Consider the following 19330-nt stretch of genomic DNA (forward strand, 5'->3'; position numbering starts at 1 on the left):
AGAAAACTTAAACTAAACAAACATTACGGTCTACTTTAGACATTCTACTAACTATAAGTAATTTTGTAACTACATGCCAACTAGCAGTCATAAAAGTATTATTAGACTGCCTGTTTAATATCTGCTAACACTTTATTCTGATGCTCCCCAACAGACATTCTACTAAGCAACTACATGTCAACTTATTCTACTAACCCTAACCTAACAGAAATAAAATAAAAACTAAAATAACACTGGTGACAGCTCTATAAAGACAAATGATCATTGAAACATAGTTTAGACCTCAGTGATCCATCATGCAAATCATTATACTCTGCAAAAGACGTCCCTTGAAAGGCTCCAGATTATCATGCCAAATATCTTAAGGGTGTACTATATATTAACTTTAAAAGGCCCATTTTAAAAGCATTGGCTTCTGTTGAGAAATTAGAATTTGGCTGCTGATTAATTGGATCATCATGTCAGGAAGCACCAGCAAGACCTTCAAAACACACACAGACTTGCAAACAAAACAGAGCAGCTCTTAACATAATGTGAAAATAGTTCTGATAATGTCAGAACATGGAGATGGTGTAACGTTTGTTGTCTTGGCTGTTGGAGGTGGAATGTGAAGCAGATCAAACGGTTCTGCCCAGGGGCGCACTGGATCAGATTGCATTTTGGGTTGAGGCCCTTCATTCATTTGTGACATTTACAGTCGTTTTCAGCCCTAGCTCCACAGCATCCCTAAAACTGGGCCCCTCGTCTTTCTGGAAAATCCCTGTGAGCATGTGTCTGGCTCCACTTGTGTGTTCCACGCTGGTGGAGGAAACGGGCCAATTACGGAGGCAAGAACTCAGACGTATATGATGTCATCGCTCACACACACACACACACACACACACACACACACACACACACACACACACACACACACACACCCTTCTAACTGTGCTGTAACAAATTGTTTTTTTATTGGCATGGTTCCATGAAAGAGCTTTAACATCCATAGAACCTTTCCTTTGCACAAAAGTTTCTTTAGAATGGAAAAAGTTATTTAGATTATTAAAATGTGCTTTACACAAAGAAAAACACACAAATGATAAAATGAGAGATGTCAGCTCTCCTTTACTCCAGGTAAAGCCTAATGGTCTCCATCTTTATCACAGCTGTGGTATGAAGCAAGACTGAAAGTTGTACCCATTTTCAAGAGGGCAAAATGGTTTGCACAGTGTCTTGCTGACCTCTGGTGTTCAAAACCGGGATACATATATATATATATGCAGGGAGTTTGTTGCATATATATCAAGCAGATTTGCTTTTAAAGGGATAGTTCACCCAAAAATTTGTAAATACCCTCAAATTGTTCCAAACTTATATGAGTTTATTTCTTCTGTTGAACACAAAAAAAGATATTTTAAATGTTGGTAACTAGACAGTTGACGGCACCCACTGATTTTCATAGTAGAAAAAAAAAAAAGACCATGGAAGTCAATGGGTGCCGTCAATTGTCTGGTACTAACATTCTTTAGAATATCTTCTTTTGTGTTCAACAGAGGAAAGAAACTCATACGGGTTTGAAACAACATGAGGGTGAGTAAATGATGACAAAATTTTCATTTTGGGTGAACTATGCCTTTAACGTCTGAATTTATATCATATTGTATATAATTAAAATAGATACAAATACACTTTTATTATTTAGAACAGCATATGATTTTTTATAATTTATGTAAATAAAATCAGTTGCTCCTTTCTGACAAATAAATAATAATAAAATAAAATGTTTTTCAATCATCATATCAATTAACACGAAATGTAAGAAAATCCTCATGTAGATAATATATTAAAGAAAATATATTCAAACCATTCTGAGCATATCTGGTTTATCTGATGTCCATATAAAATCCTGGAATTTACAAACTGGTTTGGAGCTGCAACAGCCTGAGTCCATTTTCTCACGTTAAGAGACTTTTATTTTGAAAGGTTATTCAAAAGTAATTATTTGCTGCTGTTTTCACTCTTTCTACTTTACCGCGTTCATGCAGGACTGATTTAGAGGAAGTATGTATCAGACACATTTAAACAGAGTTTAGATGCAGTTTACCCATGAAACCTATATATTCTTTCGTGTTTTGTTTATTGTCGCCTGAGTTCTCCAGTGTAGAGTTTGCTAGGGAAGTATTTTACAAGTGCACATTGCCTAAAAGGCGCATAATGTAACTCAACATTACACAGCTCGTTAACATGGACTATGGTGTCACATTCACAATTGTATAGTTTTATTTTCCTTAAGACACAAAACAGTGCAGTCTTTTTTGAGTCGTTCAGATGCCTTGATATTCATTATGTGCCTTTTGTTATAGTCTGTTTATATTTTCTGTTTTATTACAAGAACTTATGGTGTAGTGGAGGATCTGGTGCAGATATGACCCCATCAAAGGAAGGCATGATCTCCCTCATCGACAAGACCATAAAGCTTAGGAGGGAGGAACAAGCACGGCAGGTTGTCCTGGCATGGGCTGTGCTAAATATGTCTTTAGCTGGGATGATCTATACAGAGATGTGAGTTCATAGTCATACATGTTAAACATTATTGTCCCTAATCTGATAAGTCTTCTGAACCACATGTAACCAAGTCACCTTGTCTTTTAGGTCTGGAAAGCTTCTTAGCAGATACTACAACATAACTTACTGGCCCATCTGGTATATTGGTAAGTATATAATAATATCTCAAAGGGTGTCAGTGACCTAGTACAAGAGTTTTCAATCCTTTAGATGCCACAGACACCCAAATATGATCATCCTCATTGATCATCATTTAGTATATTTAGTATAATCTAACTATGGTTTTCTTGGACAGAACTTGCCATGGCTTCCCTGTTCAGTCTCAATGCGCTTTTTGACTTTTGGAAGTATTTCAAGTACACTATGGCCCCAACCACGATCGCCGTTAGTCCAGAACAGCATCAACTTCTTGGACTCCGGGGCTCAGGTGAGTTATTTGGCATCTGTAAGAATGTGTTTTGGGTAAAAACAATCATGCATAATGCTTATTTCTCATCAATGCAAAGACAACAGATAAAGTTAATTCTTGCATAAGGTTTATAATGAATTTAATTAAAGTCGAGATGGAACGGAAGTTGCAATAGTCTTTTCTTTCCTATCGTGACACATGTGACCGAGTGAAACGGCTTCTCGAAGAAGAATAAATGTTGGACGGGACTTGATTTTGTTCATCGGTAATTTATTGGATGGTTGTGGTTTGCTATTGATCGATCTCATGTGAGTGACCGGTTGTCCCACCCTCACGCCAGTAAACACATCATCAAAGAAGAGATGTCGCTGCATAAGGGAGGGGGAAGTTATTTTGATTACAGACTATTGGAGCATATGGAAATTACAAAAAATGGGATGAATATAATAAATCAAAATTACAAATGACAATAACAGTGCTTTAAGTTTTTCAAGTACAGTAGGTCTATTTAACAGTATTATTCAAGTAAGAAATACAATGTTCAAATGCATAATAAAAATGATTTTAATAGGGATTCAAGCCTCTCCACCTCAGAAACAAGAGAAAAAAGAAGCTCCTGTATCAGACCAGTCATCGCCCCTGCAGGGACAGAATGTACTCAGTTTTAGTCCTGCACGACCCTCAAGCACCAGCCCCAAGTTTTCCCCCAGCTGTGTCTCTGGGTTCAGTCCACCTCTGAGCAGCCCTTCTTCAGCAGGAGGACCCTTTTCACCCTCCATGGCATTTGGCAAGGTTGAGTACTCTGAAATGCTTCTGTAAAATTGTGTTGTCAATGTTTTATTCTGTTCACGCACCCACTGCATTTCCCTTTTTACTTTTTATGTCTGTAGGTGCTGAACTATAGTCCGAGTTCTTCTCCGTACCCAAGCAACCTCGGGCCGGCAGAAGGCACCAGTCTCCGTGCTCGTTACCGCACATCCCCATCCGTCTTTAATTCACCCGGAGGTAAGGAGGACTACATTGATGACCTAAAGACTTTGGAGAAGTTTTTGCGTACGGAGGAGGAGAAAAGCCACCGCAGTCAATTGGGTAAGAGGCCTGGATGCACATAAAGGTGTTGAATCAAACTGTGGCTGTGCTAAGACTTCGGCATTGCAATATTTTCTTATTTAGGAAGTCCAGAGTCAACATCTCCAAGACACAGTCCATCATTCTGGAACTACAGTCGTTCAGTGGGGGATTACGCACAGAGCCTGAGGAAGTTTCAATACCAGCCGGCCTGCCGTTCACAGGCACCATCTGCCAATAAAGACGACACAGAACTGGGCTCCAAACAAGCTGCTGAAGAGGTGAGGGTGAAAGGAACAGCAAAATTTCAAAGCATCTTTGTTTAATGCTTTTGTTTGTATTCATTTCAAAAACAATTTCTTTAGCGTTTTAAAGTAAAGAGATTTATTACAGGTCTGGGCAAGAATCACAACAAGTCGTGTGGTGACGGATAATATTGACAGCTGGACTGCTAAGCTGAGAAATGTGAGTTCATCCATCCTAAATTGTCCAAATATTTTCCTCTGTGACTGTCCATCCTAAATTGTCCAAAAATGTTCCTCCATCCATCCTAAATTGTCCAAAATTTCCATTCATTTATCTATCCATCCAAAGATTTCCATCCATCCTAAATTGTCTAAAATTTCCATCCGTCCATTCTGAATTGCCCAAAATTTCAATCAGTCAGTCCATCCTAAATTGTCCAAAATTTTCATCAATCCGTCCATCCTAAATTTTTCAAATTTCCATCCATCTGTCCATCATAAATTTTCCAAACTTTCCATCCATCTGTCCATCATAAATTGTCCAAACTTTCCATCCATCTGTCCATCATAAATTGTCTAAAATATCTATCCATCCTGAATTGTCCAAAATTGATCAATCCGTCCATCATACATTTTTCAAATTTCCATCCATCTGTCCATCATAAATTTTCCAAACTTTCCATCCATCTGTCCATCATAAATTTTCCAAACTTTCCATCCATCTGTTCATCATAAATTGTCCAAACTTTCCATCCATCTGTTCATCATAAATTGTCCAAACTTTCCATCCATCTGTCCATCATAAATTGTTCTAAATTTCCATCAATCTGTCCATCCTTAAATTGTCCAAACTTTCCATCCATCTGTCCATCTTAAATTGTTCAAATTTTCATCCATCCGTTCATCATAAATTGTCCAAATTTCCATCCATCCATTCATCATAAATTGTCCAAAATATCCATCCATCATAAATTGTCAAAAATGTATATCCATCCATTCATCATAAATTGTCCAAAACTTCCATCCATCCATCCTGAATTGTCTAAAATTTCCATCCGTCCATTCTGAATTGCCCAAAATTTCAATCAGTCAGTCCATCCTAAATTGTCCAAAATTTTCATCAATCCGTCCATCCTGAATTTTTCAAATTTCCATCCATCTGTCCATCATACATTTTCCAAACTTTCCATCCATCTGTTCATCATAAATTGTCCAAACTTTCCATCCATCTGTCCATCATAAATTGTTCTAAATTTCCATCAATCTGTCCATCCTAAAATGTCCAAACTTTCCATCCATCTGTCCATCATAAATTGTTCTAAATTTCCATCAATCTGTCCATCCTAAATTGTCCAAAATTTCTATCAGTCCATCTTAAATTGTCCAAAATTTCCATCAATAAGTCCATCATAAATTGTCCAAATTTCCATCCATCCATTCATCATAAATTGTCCAAAATATCCATCCATCATAAATTGTCAAAAATGTATATCCATCCATTCATCATAAATTGTCCAAAACTTCCATCCATCCATCCTGAATTGTAAAAAAATTCCATCAATCCGTCCATCATAAATTGTCCAAATTTCCATCCATCCATTCATCATAAATTGTCCAAAATATCCATCCATCATAAATTGTCAAAAATGTATATCCATCCATTCATCATAAATTGTCCAAATATCCATCCATCCGTCCATTATACATAAAATTATTCATCCATAAATTGTCAGTCTTTTTCTTTATCGACTTATTATTGCAGTGGATAAATGACACCATTCTAGTTCATCTGGTCAGAGAGATGGACTCTGTCAACAGTCAGCTCAGGAGGATAGGCTGCCCTGAGCTACAGATCGGAGGTAATCATCTTTTTTTCCAAAGATATTGAATTGTAAATGTTTGAGTTTACTTCATTATGTCTCACTTCTGTTTTCCTTGTTTCGTGAAGAGGCCAGTATCAGCAGTCTCAAACAAGCTGCTGTGGTCAAAGCCTCTGCAATTCCCACCCTCAATGCCATCGTACAGTATCTGGACGTCACACCAAACCAGGAGTATCTTGTGGAGAGAATCAAGGGTGAGAAGAATACACAATTCACTGATAATTGCGCTTAAACATACTTGACGTAGTCCAATATCATGAACAGGGATGATGCCCCTGTGTGTTCATTTGTATCACTGCTCTTGTCTTGCAGAACTAGCCCACAGTGGCTGCATGAGCTCTTTCCGCTGGAACGGAGGAGGAGATCTGAAAAACCGCAAATGGGACACGGACCTTCCGACAGACTCTGCTGTGTGTTCTTGCAAACATTTGCAGCATTTCATTGTTGCATTACCAATGTATTACAGTTTAGAGGAGATCAATAATATCTGTAATGATGCAGTGCATTTATTTTCACTCTACACTTACACAAACACTTCTGTGCTCATCAGATCCTGATGCATGTGCTGTGTACATACCTGGACTCACGGCTCCCGCCACATCCTAAGTATCCTGACGGAAAAACCTTTACGTCCCAGCATTTTATACAGACACCAGATAAACCAGGTACGCTCAGACAATGTGTTGCATTGAGTTTTATACAGCATTTTTAAAGAGTTAAAGTTTTATTATACTTGCTTTAGTGTGTAATGTTGCTGTTTGAACATGAAAAGGTCTGCAAGTTCAAGGTCAAGCACAATGTCCCTCCAAAGGGAGTTCTTCTCTATATCAGTGTGCACTGAACTCCCTGAAACGCCTCTGTTGTAGTTTTGAGTTTTCTTCCAGGAACAAACAGTCACAATATATTAAATATTATATTATATATTAAATCATTCCTGCCCCAGGCATACACAAAAAAAGGTGCGAGGCCAGGTTGAGTTAAGTTAGTAGGGAGTTGAAACTCGCGGTTATGGTGAGAGGTGGGACATTTCTCAAACATACTCAATCACAACACATTGGTCCAGCAGACCAATCAGAGCACATTGCACTTTTCAGAAGGAGGGGCTTCACAGAGACAGAAATTAAACAGAGCTGTACTGACAGACTGGGAAGAGATGCTGCAACAATGTCAAATATGACATTTTATGTGTGAATTTCTAACAGACGTGTCCAATGAGAACCTGTTCTGCATCCATCAAAGTAGCACAAACCCTCCTCATTTTCAGCTTGTCTACCAGGGACACGTCTACAGCTTGCCCAAGGTGAGTTGATGCTCTCCAACCATATTTACAGTGAATGAACTCTTCTGTTCTTGTCACTTATGCTTTCTTCCCCCCTCCTCTCACAGGGCAGAAATAACTTGTTCCATACCATCCTCATGTTCCTCTACATTATCAAAACCAAGGAGTCTGGCATGCTGGGGTGAGTTCATGTTATTTGCGATCTGCTTGATTTTAAGGAATTTTATGGCTAAAATAGCTGTTTTTACTTTGATGCTCTCGTTGAATTTTGAAAGTATGTTGTTACATTGAAGTGCGAAATGGATGAAGCCTTTTACACTTTTTTTTTGCAACAGGAGAGTGAATCTCGGTCTTTCAGGAGTGAATGTACTCTGGATCTTTGGGGACTGAGATGGTCATGTTTGCCGCTTGGAGGAAAACACTGCACAAGCCTTGAGATGTGATAGACTTTTTTACCTTTACATTCTTGTGATGTTGAATGTTTTTGAGATGCATTGTACTTGCAAACTTGATGCAAATACAGATTAAGCACAGGAAGTCGTTTTAGCTGAAGAAAACGTTTTTTAACTTCAACGCTGAGATATTTATGGCTTGAAACTGAGTCAAAATAGACCATTGTTCCACTGGATTTTGTATAAATATTTTTTTGTATTTTGTTCATCATACAAGAAAAACAATGTAGTTATACATGAATGTAAATTCTTCCAGGCTAGTCAGAGTGGTTGGCCACTGCAGGAGTTATATGATATTTAAAAATCAGTTACTGGCAGTTTTTCTTCACCCTTTCTTTTCTGTATGAATGAACACCTGTTACAACCATAAAACCATGAACAAGCATAAGACAAATTTACTTTTGGTGTAATGATGTTCATTAACTTGCTCTCAATGAAGGGCTTTTCTTATTTCTCCTCACTATTACTTTTACAATGTACAGAAGAGCTTGGAGGATAGGTGATCCTGATCTTTAGTGCCAAATTACATAAACAAGAAGTGTTTGTTGTTTGTATTTTGTATCGTGTCTGAAGTAAAACTTGAAATGAGCTTCAACTTCTGTCTTTGGTTTTTAATTTAATAAATGCCCAGCATTGTTCTTATATTTATCACTCCATAGCCTTGAACTCTATTCCTTTGGTTAACCACTGGATGGTAGTGCTGCACTCCTATGGGTGATTATAAATGATAGGAACACAACTATGTGCTATTTTTATAGTATTTGCAGCTTCACCAGTTCTATAACTGGAATTTCCTACAATGCCAATGTGAAATTGCTTTATAATGTTCATGCATAAGGTGTGAGAGAATATAAAAAAGTTTGTCAAGAAGCCACCCAACAGTGGTCGAACTGTTACAAACCTGGTACCATGCTATTCTTTGAATTAGTATCATATGGTAATACCATGGTACTTAATAATTACCATGTAAATACCATGGTACATTAACATAGTAATTATTTATTACCATGGTATTACCATGTACTACTATACTTCTACAATACTAGAAGTGCAAAGTAATGTTTGCCAGAGTTTGGTATAAATCTTATAGATAGTATAATAATAAAAACCAAAAATGTTCATGGTAAAAAGGTATAATAAGTCTTAAAAGTATAATAATTATAGTTATTTTATTATAAGATGATTATATAATGTCGTTTTTGAAAGACGTCTGTTACGAAGTTTTAAAAAATCTATCTCCTGGAAAAATTCGTTATTATTACTACCACTTCGTTCACTATTATTAACCATGCGTAAGAAGATGCGTAGTAGACGCTATGGTAACGTGAACTGCATGTCCCATGGTGCTTAGCGCCGACGTCATCCCACCGTGCGTATCCGTTCGTGTGTCGCTTCTCTCTGTATTGGAAAAAGAAGCACCGTGCGGTTCGCAGCGATGTCAGTCCAGGCTGTGGCAGCGAAAATGGCCGAGGTCGAATTAAAAGACGTGGCCGGTAAAGACTCTCTCCCCACCATATCTCCACTGACACCCAAGGTAGAGGAGAAGAAGAGTGAAAATAACTCTACTTCGTCACCAGCAGCAGCGGCCGCGGCGGGGGAGTCGAGCCCGATGACCGCCGCTCCGAACCCCGTGAAGATGCCGCAGGCGTCCGCGATGAAGCGGCCGGACCAGCAACAGAACGGCGGCGAGGCGTTTATAAACTGCGATGGAACCGTGGCCGAGGCACCGCGAATGAAAAAGGTAAGTTAACGTGAACGGTGATGGAGCTCATTTTGTACCGTTCATCCGCTCCCGTGTGTCATTGTGCGGCGATAATTCTGGCCTATCAGACCTATACTAACACCGTAACAGCTGTAAATTCACGTCAATTTACTTCCCAGCTGTCAGAGGATAATCGATGACAGATCTACTGAGAGCTTTCCCTTGGTTTTTGATCTGATCACGTTGATTTTGTGCGCGTGAGTGATTGTTTCCAGTGATTGAAAGAGACCCGCAGTGCGCGTGTCGTGGCGCTGCATGCGTTTTATCCGGGGCAAAACATTCAGTTCCCAAACATACTGTGTATGCAACACTTTTATAACTTACATAAAAATGGTCAATTCGCAAACATTGCGTAATGCTTATGTAGCCATTTAATTTTCCATTGCACTTAAATTGTATTGTTTGATTGTACACGATTGAAGCCATATTTAATGTAATGATGATTGTTATGAGTGATTATGAAGTGTTACCCAAGTTTCTTTAAGTATACTGTAGTCCCATTTGTGCCATGATCATTTTCTTTGGATAAAAACACTGTGAGAAACCTACAGATTTATCTTGTATTTGTAGGTTGTGATTAGCTATGAATTGATTTTGCTGTTGATTATAATGATAAACTTTCTTTCGTTTCAGTTGCTTTGACATTTTCTCTTTTGCTACATTAGCCAGTGCTTTCTCTGTCGGTGTTTGGCATGTAAACATTAATATCTAGTTTTGCTTTTCACTTTCAAAGAGGAGAAGGGTATTTGAGTGTATCCAAGTCAGTTTTGTGGCATTTGTTGAAGTTAAGAATACTGGAGCAAGGCCATTCAAATGGTTGATGTTTGATTTTTCTGTTATGATTAGGTTGCTTTGTCCATGTGTCCTCATTGACGATGTGTCATCATGCCCTGCCATTTGACTTTCTGAAATAAAAAATGCAATTTCTGTTCCCTGTATGTCATGTAATGTGAAGGATACAGACTTTCTCTCTTCAAACATGATGTACTTTTGCTTCTCTGTAATTGCATTTTGTTTTAGAAAAAAGTGTGGTATAACTTCAGAAATGTCAGTCTTCTATTTTGTGTCAGTGGGAATAACACCCTGCCAAGACTGTGTCTCTGTCTATCGTAAGCTTTGTGTTGCCAGGGATTGATTGTTATATGGGGAATTTGCCGGTTCTCTTAGATTTGACTCTTATCTGCCTTGGCCGTTCCTGGAAGGACTTAAAGCAGACTGTTCTCTCAATGAATCTCTTATCAAGAAAATAATATCTTTATTATCTTAGCTTAGCTGACAAACAGAAGATGGTTTACAGTTCAAGGATAAAGGGTTTTGATAATACAATTATTTGCCAAGGATTTGATGCAGAACGAGTCATAACATGACATAGTAATGGCAAAATCGGGATGTGGTCTTATATATTCATTCTCAACCCCAAGTACTAATGCAGCAGAGTGTATATACACTGCCCGGCCAAAAATAAATCCCAAAACCTTTCAATGAATCTAAGGTGTAGACTCCGTTCTTTCACAATTTGAGCCTGATGAATCTTGACATTGTCATCCTGGAATATGGCCATGATGTGTCTTCCTTCATGGTTGTTTAAGAAATGAAAAGCTACACTCTCCAGAAGAAACAATAATAATCACTGCAATAATGATACAGTTATAGACTCTTAAGTATTTGCCTATTTAAATCCAAACACCGACTTTTTGTTATTGGCCAGGCAGTGTATATAAAGTGCCAACTATGTCTGCTGAATATCAACTGTGTTCTTATAAGTGTAACTCTCGACCTTTTCTGTGGACAGTGACAGATGATGAACCATAGTGGATTTAGATGATCTGAAGAGAGACTCTTATGCCACTTATGCACTGGCGTGATGCTTTCAATGTACTGATTTTATCTGCCCTGTTTCTAAGAAAAAAAACCGTCTAGTCAGTTTAACCACCCATAAAGCTTGCTACATAGCCTGGGTAAAGTGGCGAGAGGAGGGGGAGGGCAGTGACGTGACTCTCTAATCCATGCCTGTCTGTCACCACATCATGTAGGTGCAAATGGCCTGTAGTTTGACTCAGGATTGTTGTGATCTCAGTATAAATTCACACGACTGGATTTGAGGGTGTAGCGGGGAAACGGGGTGCTAATAGCGGGTGTTATTCTGGCATCAGGCGTGAGCTTTGTGCATTCCTTGGCTTGCACTGTTGTGACGTTATGTCACTAAGCTATAGTTCCCAAGATGCTTAGACCTAACAAGCTTTTGACGTGATACAGATATGGGGGAAGCCCTGTACGTGACTTTTAACGTGTGGTACAAAATGGGGGAATGTTCCAGTAAGTTATATATAGGCCTAGGTGATTTATTTATAGGAGAGGATTAGTTACAGTTAATAATATGCAATAGTGTAGCCTAAATAAGGTTTGTGATGAGATTCAGACTGATGAGTTCAGGAAAAGTTGTTTTTAGAGCAATATAAATGTGGGCTATTTCCCAATTGACCTGTGATTTTCACAGAAAGTAGGCCTCATGTGTATCATATATAGCCTAGCGGTCAAGACGGGGCTTGTGGAGGCCAGCTGCTGTTACTTTCTTCAGCTAAGCAGTGTTACTATTGTTAACCAAAACTATTCAAAAAGTTTTTGTTCATTGAAATAAAGCTAAAATATAAGGGTTATTCTTTATTTTTAGGTATCCTTGTAAAATGTAAGTTCTGAGTAATATTTATTTACAACATGTACACTATAGCGTTTCGTGTCACAACAGACTGGGCCGTGTGACTAATCAGAGCAGAGTAGGCTCGTGGAAAGAAGGGATAAAGAATCTTCAAATGAAGATTTCACTTTGAGAAATGAGGTGATGTGCAGTGTATATAATGAGAAGATTTAAGTGTTTTTGGACCTTGGATGCATGCAAACCAACTGCATTGGTGATATCTTGCTGATATTTGTGAAATAAACAGATAAAGGTCAGATCGACATGCAGACACCACTCAAACAAAATTATTATTTTTAAACTATAATAGGGCTGGGCGATATGGCCAAAGATTCATATCTCGTTTTTTTTTTTGGTACTTTCTACCTTTTTCTATTTGGATAAAGAATCTGTATTTATAAAAAATAAAAAAATTAAATTAAAATTCACATCCTGCCCAGTGATATCCTACAAACAATGTTGATATTGAAGGATATGGAAACAAATATAGTGAATGTAATATAAATGACAATTTATGCAATATATTATGTCCAAAAAGGTGGTTAAAATCACATTACATTCTAACATTGTAACATTACAATCTAAAAACAAAAATAATGCCTTTGTTTTTAAATTGACTAAAGGCTAAAATAAAAATAAAAACAAAAGCACAAACTAATGATATTAGCCTGCATTTGATTACCCCATTATAATGGTCACTTTCATAAAAATACACTCGTAGGTTTAAAATTCCACATATAGCACATTTATTGTCTCCAACAACAACATTTTCAGCAATATGTATATTTTAGTCAGAATTATTGCGACACTATTCTATTGTGCTCCATCTTTTTGGCGCTCATTCACGGAAGCTTGAATTTTTGCGGAGACTCACTTGCAGAAGGCTCGTTCACTCCTAACAGTGAAATGGACGTATTTGTTTGACTTTCTAACATTTACAGATGGATAATATACCTGTGAAATGTAAGTTAAGCATTGAGGAAAGCACCTAATCTCAAACGCATTCAACAGCGCTAGTATGTATCTGTCAGTCAGCAACAGTATCTGTCAGAGCATCTGACAGGGCAAGCTGCTTTAAACTTGTTAACTATATCTTACCAGTTATTTTGAAGCCCTTAATATAACATGTTTTTAGGACAAATTGTACTTTGTACTTTCACTGCAGCAGCTCACACTTCATCCTCTGCTATTTTTCAGATGTGCTTGTATCAAACTAATGTATCGATATAAACAGTATAGCCTCATTCCATATCGTTTCAAAAAAAAATATTGATACATTGTACAAACTCGATATACCGCCCAGCCCTAAACTATAATCATGTTTACTCCTCCACTTTTCTTTCAGAAGGGTTTGGAACATTTTGCTTCGAAATCAGGGTCAAGGAGACCTGCAGCAGATACTGTGATTTGGTCCGTGTCTCTGTTCGAGTTTGCTCTGTACCAAGTTCCTCATCGCTCACATGGCATGTGCTGAGATTTCAGCGAGCAGTTGACAGGAAAATATTTCTCACTATGGTGTGAAGTTTGGAGACTGATTAATGGCGGAATGGAACCAGGGAGACTGACCTATACGTTGAACCTGCTTGTGTTTATCTGCACTTTTAACTTGGAATCATGTGGGAATGATAGCGTGCCTCCAGGAAGGCCTTTGTCACCATATTCTGTTATGCTATTTATTGTCTTAAGAGCTTAAGAAAAAGCACAACACGTGTGATTAAACAGAACTAGACGCGCTCTTAGGTAAGTGGCGTTTACATTGTGGTCATTGAGGCTGAAGCTTTGAATGAGGGAGGGATACATTGAACTGCATGTTTTGTACTGAAAACTGATAACAGTGCACTCACTGAATCATCTTCTGTTGCTCTCAAACACTCATCCATGGCTTGGTGTCCTTGGTGGCAACCCTAATGGTGCACTTCAACCGGGACCAGCTAACACTTTAAAGGGCACAGCTGAGAGTTTTTTCCCTCAGGCTGCCCTAACCACACCGCAGCAGGATTCGTTCACCTGAAATCACCCAGAGTCTTCTCAAGTGCCTTAATGACACTGTGTATTGCGGAGGCAACGGTGAGAGCGAGCCAGCCAAAAAAACACAACTGCGCCAGCTCACTTCTGTTTCTGTCAGGAGGATGTGTGACAGACTTCTCTCTCCCGCTCTTACCTTCTCTGTCTCTCCTGTTTTTTTGTGTGCATAACTGCATATGCTTGATTTCTTCCTCTACATCTCATTAGCAGTTTTGATTTGGCACACTCTGCAGCAGCTAACCACTAAGGGGCGAATGTACAGTGACGTGACATAACTGCCAGATTCAAACTGTGCTTTCGCGCTATGGCTAGCGCTGAGCCAAAGACGGACACGCTTAGCACATATATCACAACTATTCAGTGTTTTTAATCACATAATGTTTATTTCAGGTTTCACCATGAAATGTCACCTATTTTTTGTAGAATATTGCCATATTTATTATAGGCCTAAATGAGTTATCCATGCACATCATCATCATTATTTTTTTTTTTTAATTCATGTGCCTCATAATTGTTCTTTTAAAATAACTTCCCTCTTGCAGCAACATCTCTTCTCTGATGAAGTGTTTACTGGCGTGAGGGCGGGGCAACCTGTCACTCACATGAGATCCACCAGTGGCAAACCACAACCATCCAATCAATTCCCCATGCACAAATCAAGTCCCGCCTCACATTTTTTCTTGTTCAAGAATCCATTTTACTCAAATATAGCCTACATCACAATATTACAATATAAACACCATATATTAAACATTGTCATAATTCATCAACAGTAGATCATAAGCAATCTATTGGCGTGAATGCGCAATATTCATTGATTGTAAACTTTTTTTTTTTTCATCCCCAAATTTAAGACCTCTTAAAATGAAAATTCAGACATTTGTTATACCATTTAAGATATTGAAAAATTATGACCTTAAATTTCATATAAATTAAGCACATTTGCAGGACCCGCTGGGACTTTAAATTCACACGTGCTCCTAAAAACATTTAACAATTTGCACACACATTTTTATTCACAAATGCGAGTGAAACACTGTCAAGCCCTGCATAAAAACATTTGGTTTTACTTCCTCAGATTGTGCATTTGGAGATATGCTGCCATATGTTGCTTCCATTTCCCAGCAAACCTGCGTAAGAGTGAACAGTTTCTGGCTTAAGCCGATGGAGTACAATCTGTGATGTTGATGTCACGAGTAAGCCAATAGCAGGGCTAGAAAAGTCAAAATAGGCATCATGGAAGCAAATCTGTTGGAGGCAGCCAGCTGTTGTCTGATTGTACGGCTGGTCGTATGAAGCAGGAACACCAGGTCCAAGCTGCGTGCATAGCAGTTGGTTATTTATTCTTGCTCTTTGCTCAACAGTATACGGTAAGCTTTATTTTAGATAGATTGTGAAATAAAATCCTGTAAAAACGTTTTAATCCCACTGGTTTATACATTTGCTCACTGAATGAATTCAGATTTGTGACATTGTTGAACGAAGGAGTGAATTTGGATCAATTGTGCAAGTGAAACATTAAGCCACCAGTCAGGCGTTAGCCAGGAATGGGAATGAATAAACAAAAGCTTCTCCTTTGACAAAATTGGCCTTCCGTTCACAAGTGACGAGGCGACTCAATTGATTTACACTGCTGAAAGTTAAGTAGATGATTTCTGATGGTGTCCGTATTGGCCTGCTGTGCAAAGGGCCTCAGGTTTTTCAATTAGTTGACCATGGAATGGACACACATGCAGGATCCACGGCTAAGGAATGCACCCTAGACCCCTGCACCAGCCCCTCACAAAGAACCTTCATTGTGTTCAAAAACTGCTGCATCACAAAAGACTCTCACAAAAGGGTAAGAAAGGCCACCCTCATCTCTCTTCCTTTTTCTTTCTACCAGCTCAAAAAATAATACAAACCTCAGACCACAGCTGTTGAAATGCATGACTTGATTTTAACAGTTACCTTGATTTTAGTGGTCTGGTTTGCCTTACAACATCGTGTTGTGTTTTTGAGAAGATAACTTGTCAAGTTAACCATCACCACCTGTGCTGTTCTGACGTCAGTTTTTGAGTTTAAACATTGAGTTTATTCGTCCATTCATCCACTAGAGCAGAGGTTCTTAACTCTGGCCCTCAAGGTCCACTTTCCTGCAGAGTTTAGCTTCAACCCTAATCAAACACACCCGAACCAGCTAATCAAGGTCTTCAGGATTGCTAGAAAGAGTAGGAACTAGAAACTCTGCTGAAAAATGGACTTCAAGGGCCAGAGTTGAGAACCCCTGCTCTAGAGAATGCAAAAGTTCTTTGGACCCATGCAAGTTTAACATTTTTGTGCATTCTTGAAATTGGCCAAGAGGTCAATCAGTGACGTTTGCATCCTCTGTTGGTCAAATGTTGTGCGTTGTGAGTTTATTTGAATGTTGATATGCAGCTGAAAACTTCTTTCAGTAAACTTCCACATTTGTGTGGTTCCCTCTTAATATTTTAAAAGTGAGCCAGAAATGAGACAAACCTAAAAATGACCTTTATTGTGGAATAGCGTAGTGTTCTTAATTACATATTTGGTTGAGTGAAGTATCTATTTGCAGCAGTCTGTCCACACAAACCTACAATTTCAGCATACCCTAGACTTTCTTTGTAGTGGGTAAGTATTCCTAAATTGCAGTCCATCGTTTTCCTTTCGGACCACAGCCACCTCTGCAGATCAAAGCAGTGAAGGCCAGTTAATGCCTCTGATCTTGTACTGGGTTGAAAATTCTTTGTTGCTGTGGCTTGCTACTCCTCTTTAAGGAGGTTGCACATTTGTTACCGAACATCTCTGAACAGAAAGTTCTGGACTTTGCGGTCAGTCTGATTGCACAGTGTTTTGAGCAGAGAGTTTCATTATTAGAAGAGTGTGTGGCTTCATTGACATCAATCAGCCAATGACCCAGAGCTGACATTACCTCTGAGCTGAATGTGTGGGTCGATTGAGTAGTTCATTGTTGATTTGCTTTCAATGAACGTCAAAGCACACGATGCCATCCTTTCCCATGCCCCCTCCCTATTCCCTAGGAAATGTGTCAGAGGTGCAGTGCATCATGGGAAAAACTGCAATGAGATTTCCAGACTCAGCATACAGGTAACAAGCTTAATGCTAAACCATGACATTTGGTTCTCTTCATGCCAATAACTGCATCAGGCCCATTTGTTCTGCATGTTAAATGCTAGCAGTTGCAGTTAGCCTAGCCTAGACCCATAATTGTTGCATGTACTACTCATATGCCAGAGTCGATAAATCAGTGCAGCAGGACATCGCTTTCCGAGTGTTTCTGCTCGAGGGTCTTGTTTGCGCTTTCACACTCGTCTTGGACCCCAGTAGCTCCATTGGCCAACATAAAACTGAATGAGGTTCTTCCTCTTCTGCATCAATGCAGATTAGATGCTTTCTTCCTCTTCGAAGAGGATGAGATTAGATAATACCGTGGATAGATCTGAATGAAATTCAGGCTTTTGTAAACATTTATGCCGAATCTAAGCACGCCTGTTGCATATGTCTGTGCTTTTTAGTGTTTTTTTCCTTTTTTCTTTTGGTGTTGCTATATTTGGCTTGTCTTGCTGTCTTATGAATTATGAATCAGTAATTGGTTTGAGTAATTCATTTTGAGTAATTTCCTCATTTTCTTCTCTCGCTCTCTATGCAGAACTGCTGTTTGTTCCTAACGTGGAGCAGCAGGAATGATTGAGCTCCAGACACATTGATGATCCTAAAAAGGCCGCCACCATCTGCTCTCAAGCCAAAATTAGCGAGGCGGAGGCCCTGATACGCTGAGAGCTTTGGCTGAATATATTTAATAGAGGCTGTCGCATTGGCTACTAGTCACCGTTAGGCTGCAGTTATTACTTGTTTCATCCTAAAATTACTAGTGGATGTGATTTTAAAATGGACCCTAAATGTATCCTGATCATAAGTTTAGCCTTCGTACGTTCCCTTTTTTCTTGTACAGTTTTATCTCCATTATGTGTTATGCCTATTATTCCATTTCCTCATGGAAAAAGTTGCTCTGTGCAATTTGGCCCTAGCTATAACATTGTCTCTTTTGATAAAAGCAATTGCCATATAAGGGTTTCTTGTATCTTATATCGCAGTGTTGACGGCATAGATTCCATAAAACATTTTAGTTCCTTATAATATTGCTAAATAATGCATGGCAAGTAAGTCTTGAAACATTGTTTTTCCTGCAACTGCTGTAGTTAATGATGCACTCGTTTAAAGATAAGTTTAACAGGATAAGTGGAATATCTAACAAGCTCAGAATGGATTTGTGCATCTGTGTTCGTGTTCACCAAACTCAGACTGTTTTCCTTTATTGGTCAGAGTGAAGTCAGATGGGTGGTGTTGTTTGCTAGGGGACCTTTATTTATTGAATTCATGGTTGTTGGTGAACAGTACGGACAGGCAGATGTTATCTCATCAGTAAATTGCTTGTTTCTTTGTCTTGCTCTTTTTCAATGCATAACAGATGACAATAAGATAATGGTGTGTATGGTTAAATATCATGTTATACATTATCAGACCACTGCTGCAACATTATTAAATTCAGTGATATAAGATAAATTCGTGCCATTGAAAACCCATTACTAAGCTTGTAGCAAGCAGGTCTACAATGGCTGGAGAAAGGTAGCATTCCCATTCATTTCAGTGGCAGCCGCTTGGCTAGTGGATGACCCTCCTGGAAATATTTGATTTGAAATCTGCCATTCTTGCTCTTGGGATCAGAAAACTTTTATATTACAGTATAGAGAATTATGTTGCTTTTAAACTATTTGATCAGAATACATGCAAATGTTGAATGTGCATTGGAGTAACAGACTGGTTTTTTTAAAATAATAAATTACCAGCTGAATCTAGACATCCAGTTTCCAGATGTTTTGAAGGACTCTTATAGAGCCTTGGAGGTGACATGATTTTCATTGCAGTAAATAACAGCTGCTCACCTTT

General features: G+C 38.6%; 2 protein-coding genes across 5 annotated transcripts in view; both read left to right on the forward strand.

Annotated features, from left to right (window-relative positions):
- The first annotated feature begins 1965 nt into the window (after nucleotides 1-1965).
- On the forward strand, nucleotides 1966-8475 carry tmem209 (transmembrane protein 209). Of its 3 annotated transcripts, none has more exons than XM_082168046.1 (15): nucleotides 1966-2043; nucleotides 2375-2544; nucleotides 2635-2693; nucleotides 2843-2974; nucleotides 3528-3748; nucleotides 3847-4045; nucleotides 4130-4305; nucleotides 4418-4489; nucleotides 6032-6128; nucleotides 6218-6343; nucleotides 6462-6559; nucleotides 6700-6814; nucleotides 7352-7449; nucleotides 7536-7609; nucleotides 7764-8475. In XM_082168046.1, the coding sequence occupies exons 2-15, from the start codon at nucleotides 2408-2410 to the stop codon at nucleotides 7816-7818; spliced, it is 1659 nt and encodes a 552-aa protein (XP_082024172.1). In that variant the 5' UTR covers nucleotides 1966-2043; nucleotides 2375-2407; the 3' UTR covers nucleotides 7819-8475. The 3 variants fall into 3 exon arrangements, with proteins under 3 accessions (XP_082024172.1, XP_082024171.1, XP_082024170.1); XM_082168045.1 differs by lacking the exon at nucleotides 1966-2043 and adding an exon at nucleotides 2053-2253; XM_082168044.1 differs by lacking the exon at nucleotides 1966-2043 and having other exon boundaries at nucleotides 2054-2544.
- Nucleotides 8476-9283: 808 nt separating this feature from the next.
- Nucleotides 9284-19330, forward strand: part of ahcyl2b (adenosylhomocysteinase like 2b) — a 35068-nt gene continuing 25021 nt past the window's right edge. The window contains exon 1 of one of the 2 annotated variants that reach the window (XM_082168055.1): nucleotides 9284-9621. In XM_082168055.1, the coding sequence (XP_082024181.1) occupies nucleotides 9316-9621 (306 nt within the window). In that variant the 5' untranslated portion in view covers nucleotides 9284-9315. Of the gene's footprint in view, nucleotides 9622-15281; nucleotides 16203-19330 lie in introns of those variants that run through there. The other variant, XM_082168054.1, reaches the window with a different exon arrangement.

The sequence above is a fragment of the Leuciscus leuciscus genome, assembly GCF_965113295.1.
Source record: "Leuciscus leuciscus genome assembly, chromosome: 4".
NCBI lineage: Eukaryota > Metazoa > Chordata > Actinopteri > Cypriniformes > Leuciscidae > Leuciscus > Leuciscus leuciscus.

Coding starts and splice junctions, on each gene's coding strand:
- tmem209 (XM_082168044.1), top strand. CDS start 2,234: ATGGTGTCACATTCACAATTGTATAGTTTTATTTTCCTTAAGACACAA. Junction 4,490..6,031: donor GGACTGCTAAGCTGAGAAAT/GTGAGTTCATCC, acceptor TTATTATTGCAG/TGGATAAATGACACCATTCT. Junction 7,610..7,763: donor AAGGAGTCTGGCATGCTGGG/GTGAGTTCATGT, acceptor TTTTTGCAACAG/GAGAGTGAATCTCGGTCTTT.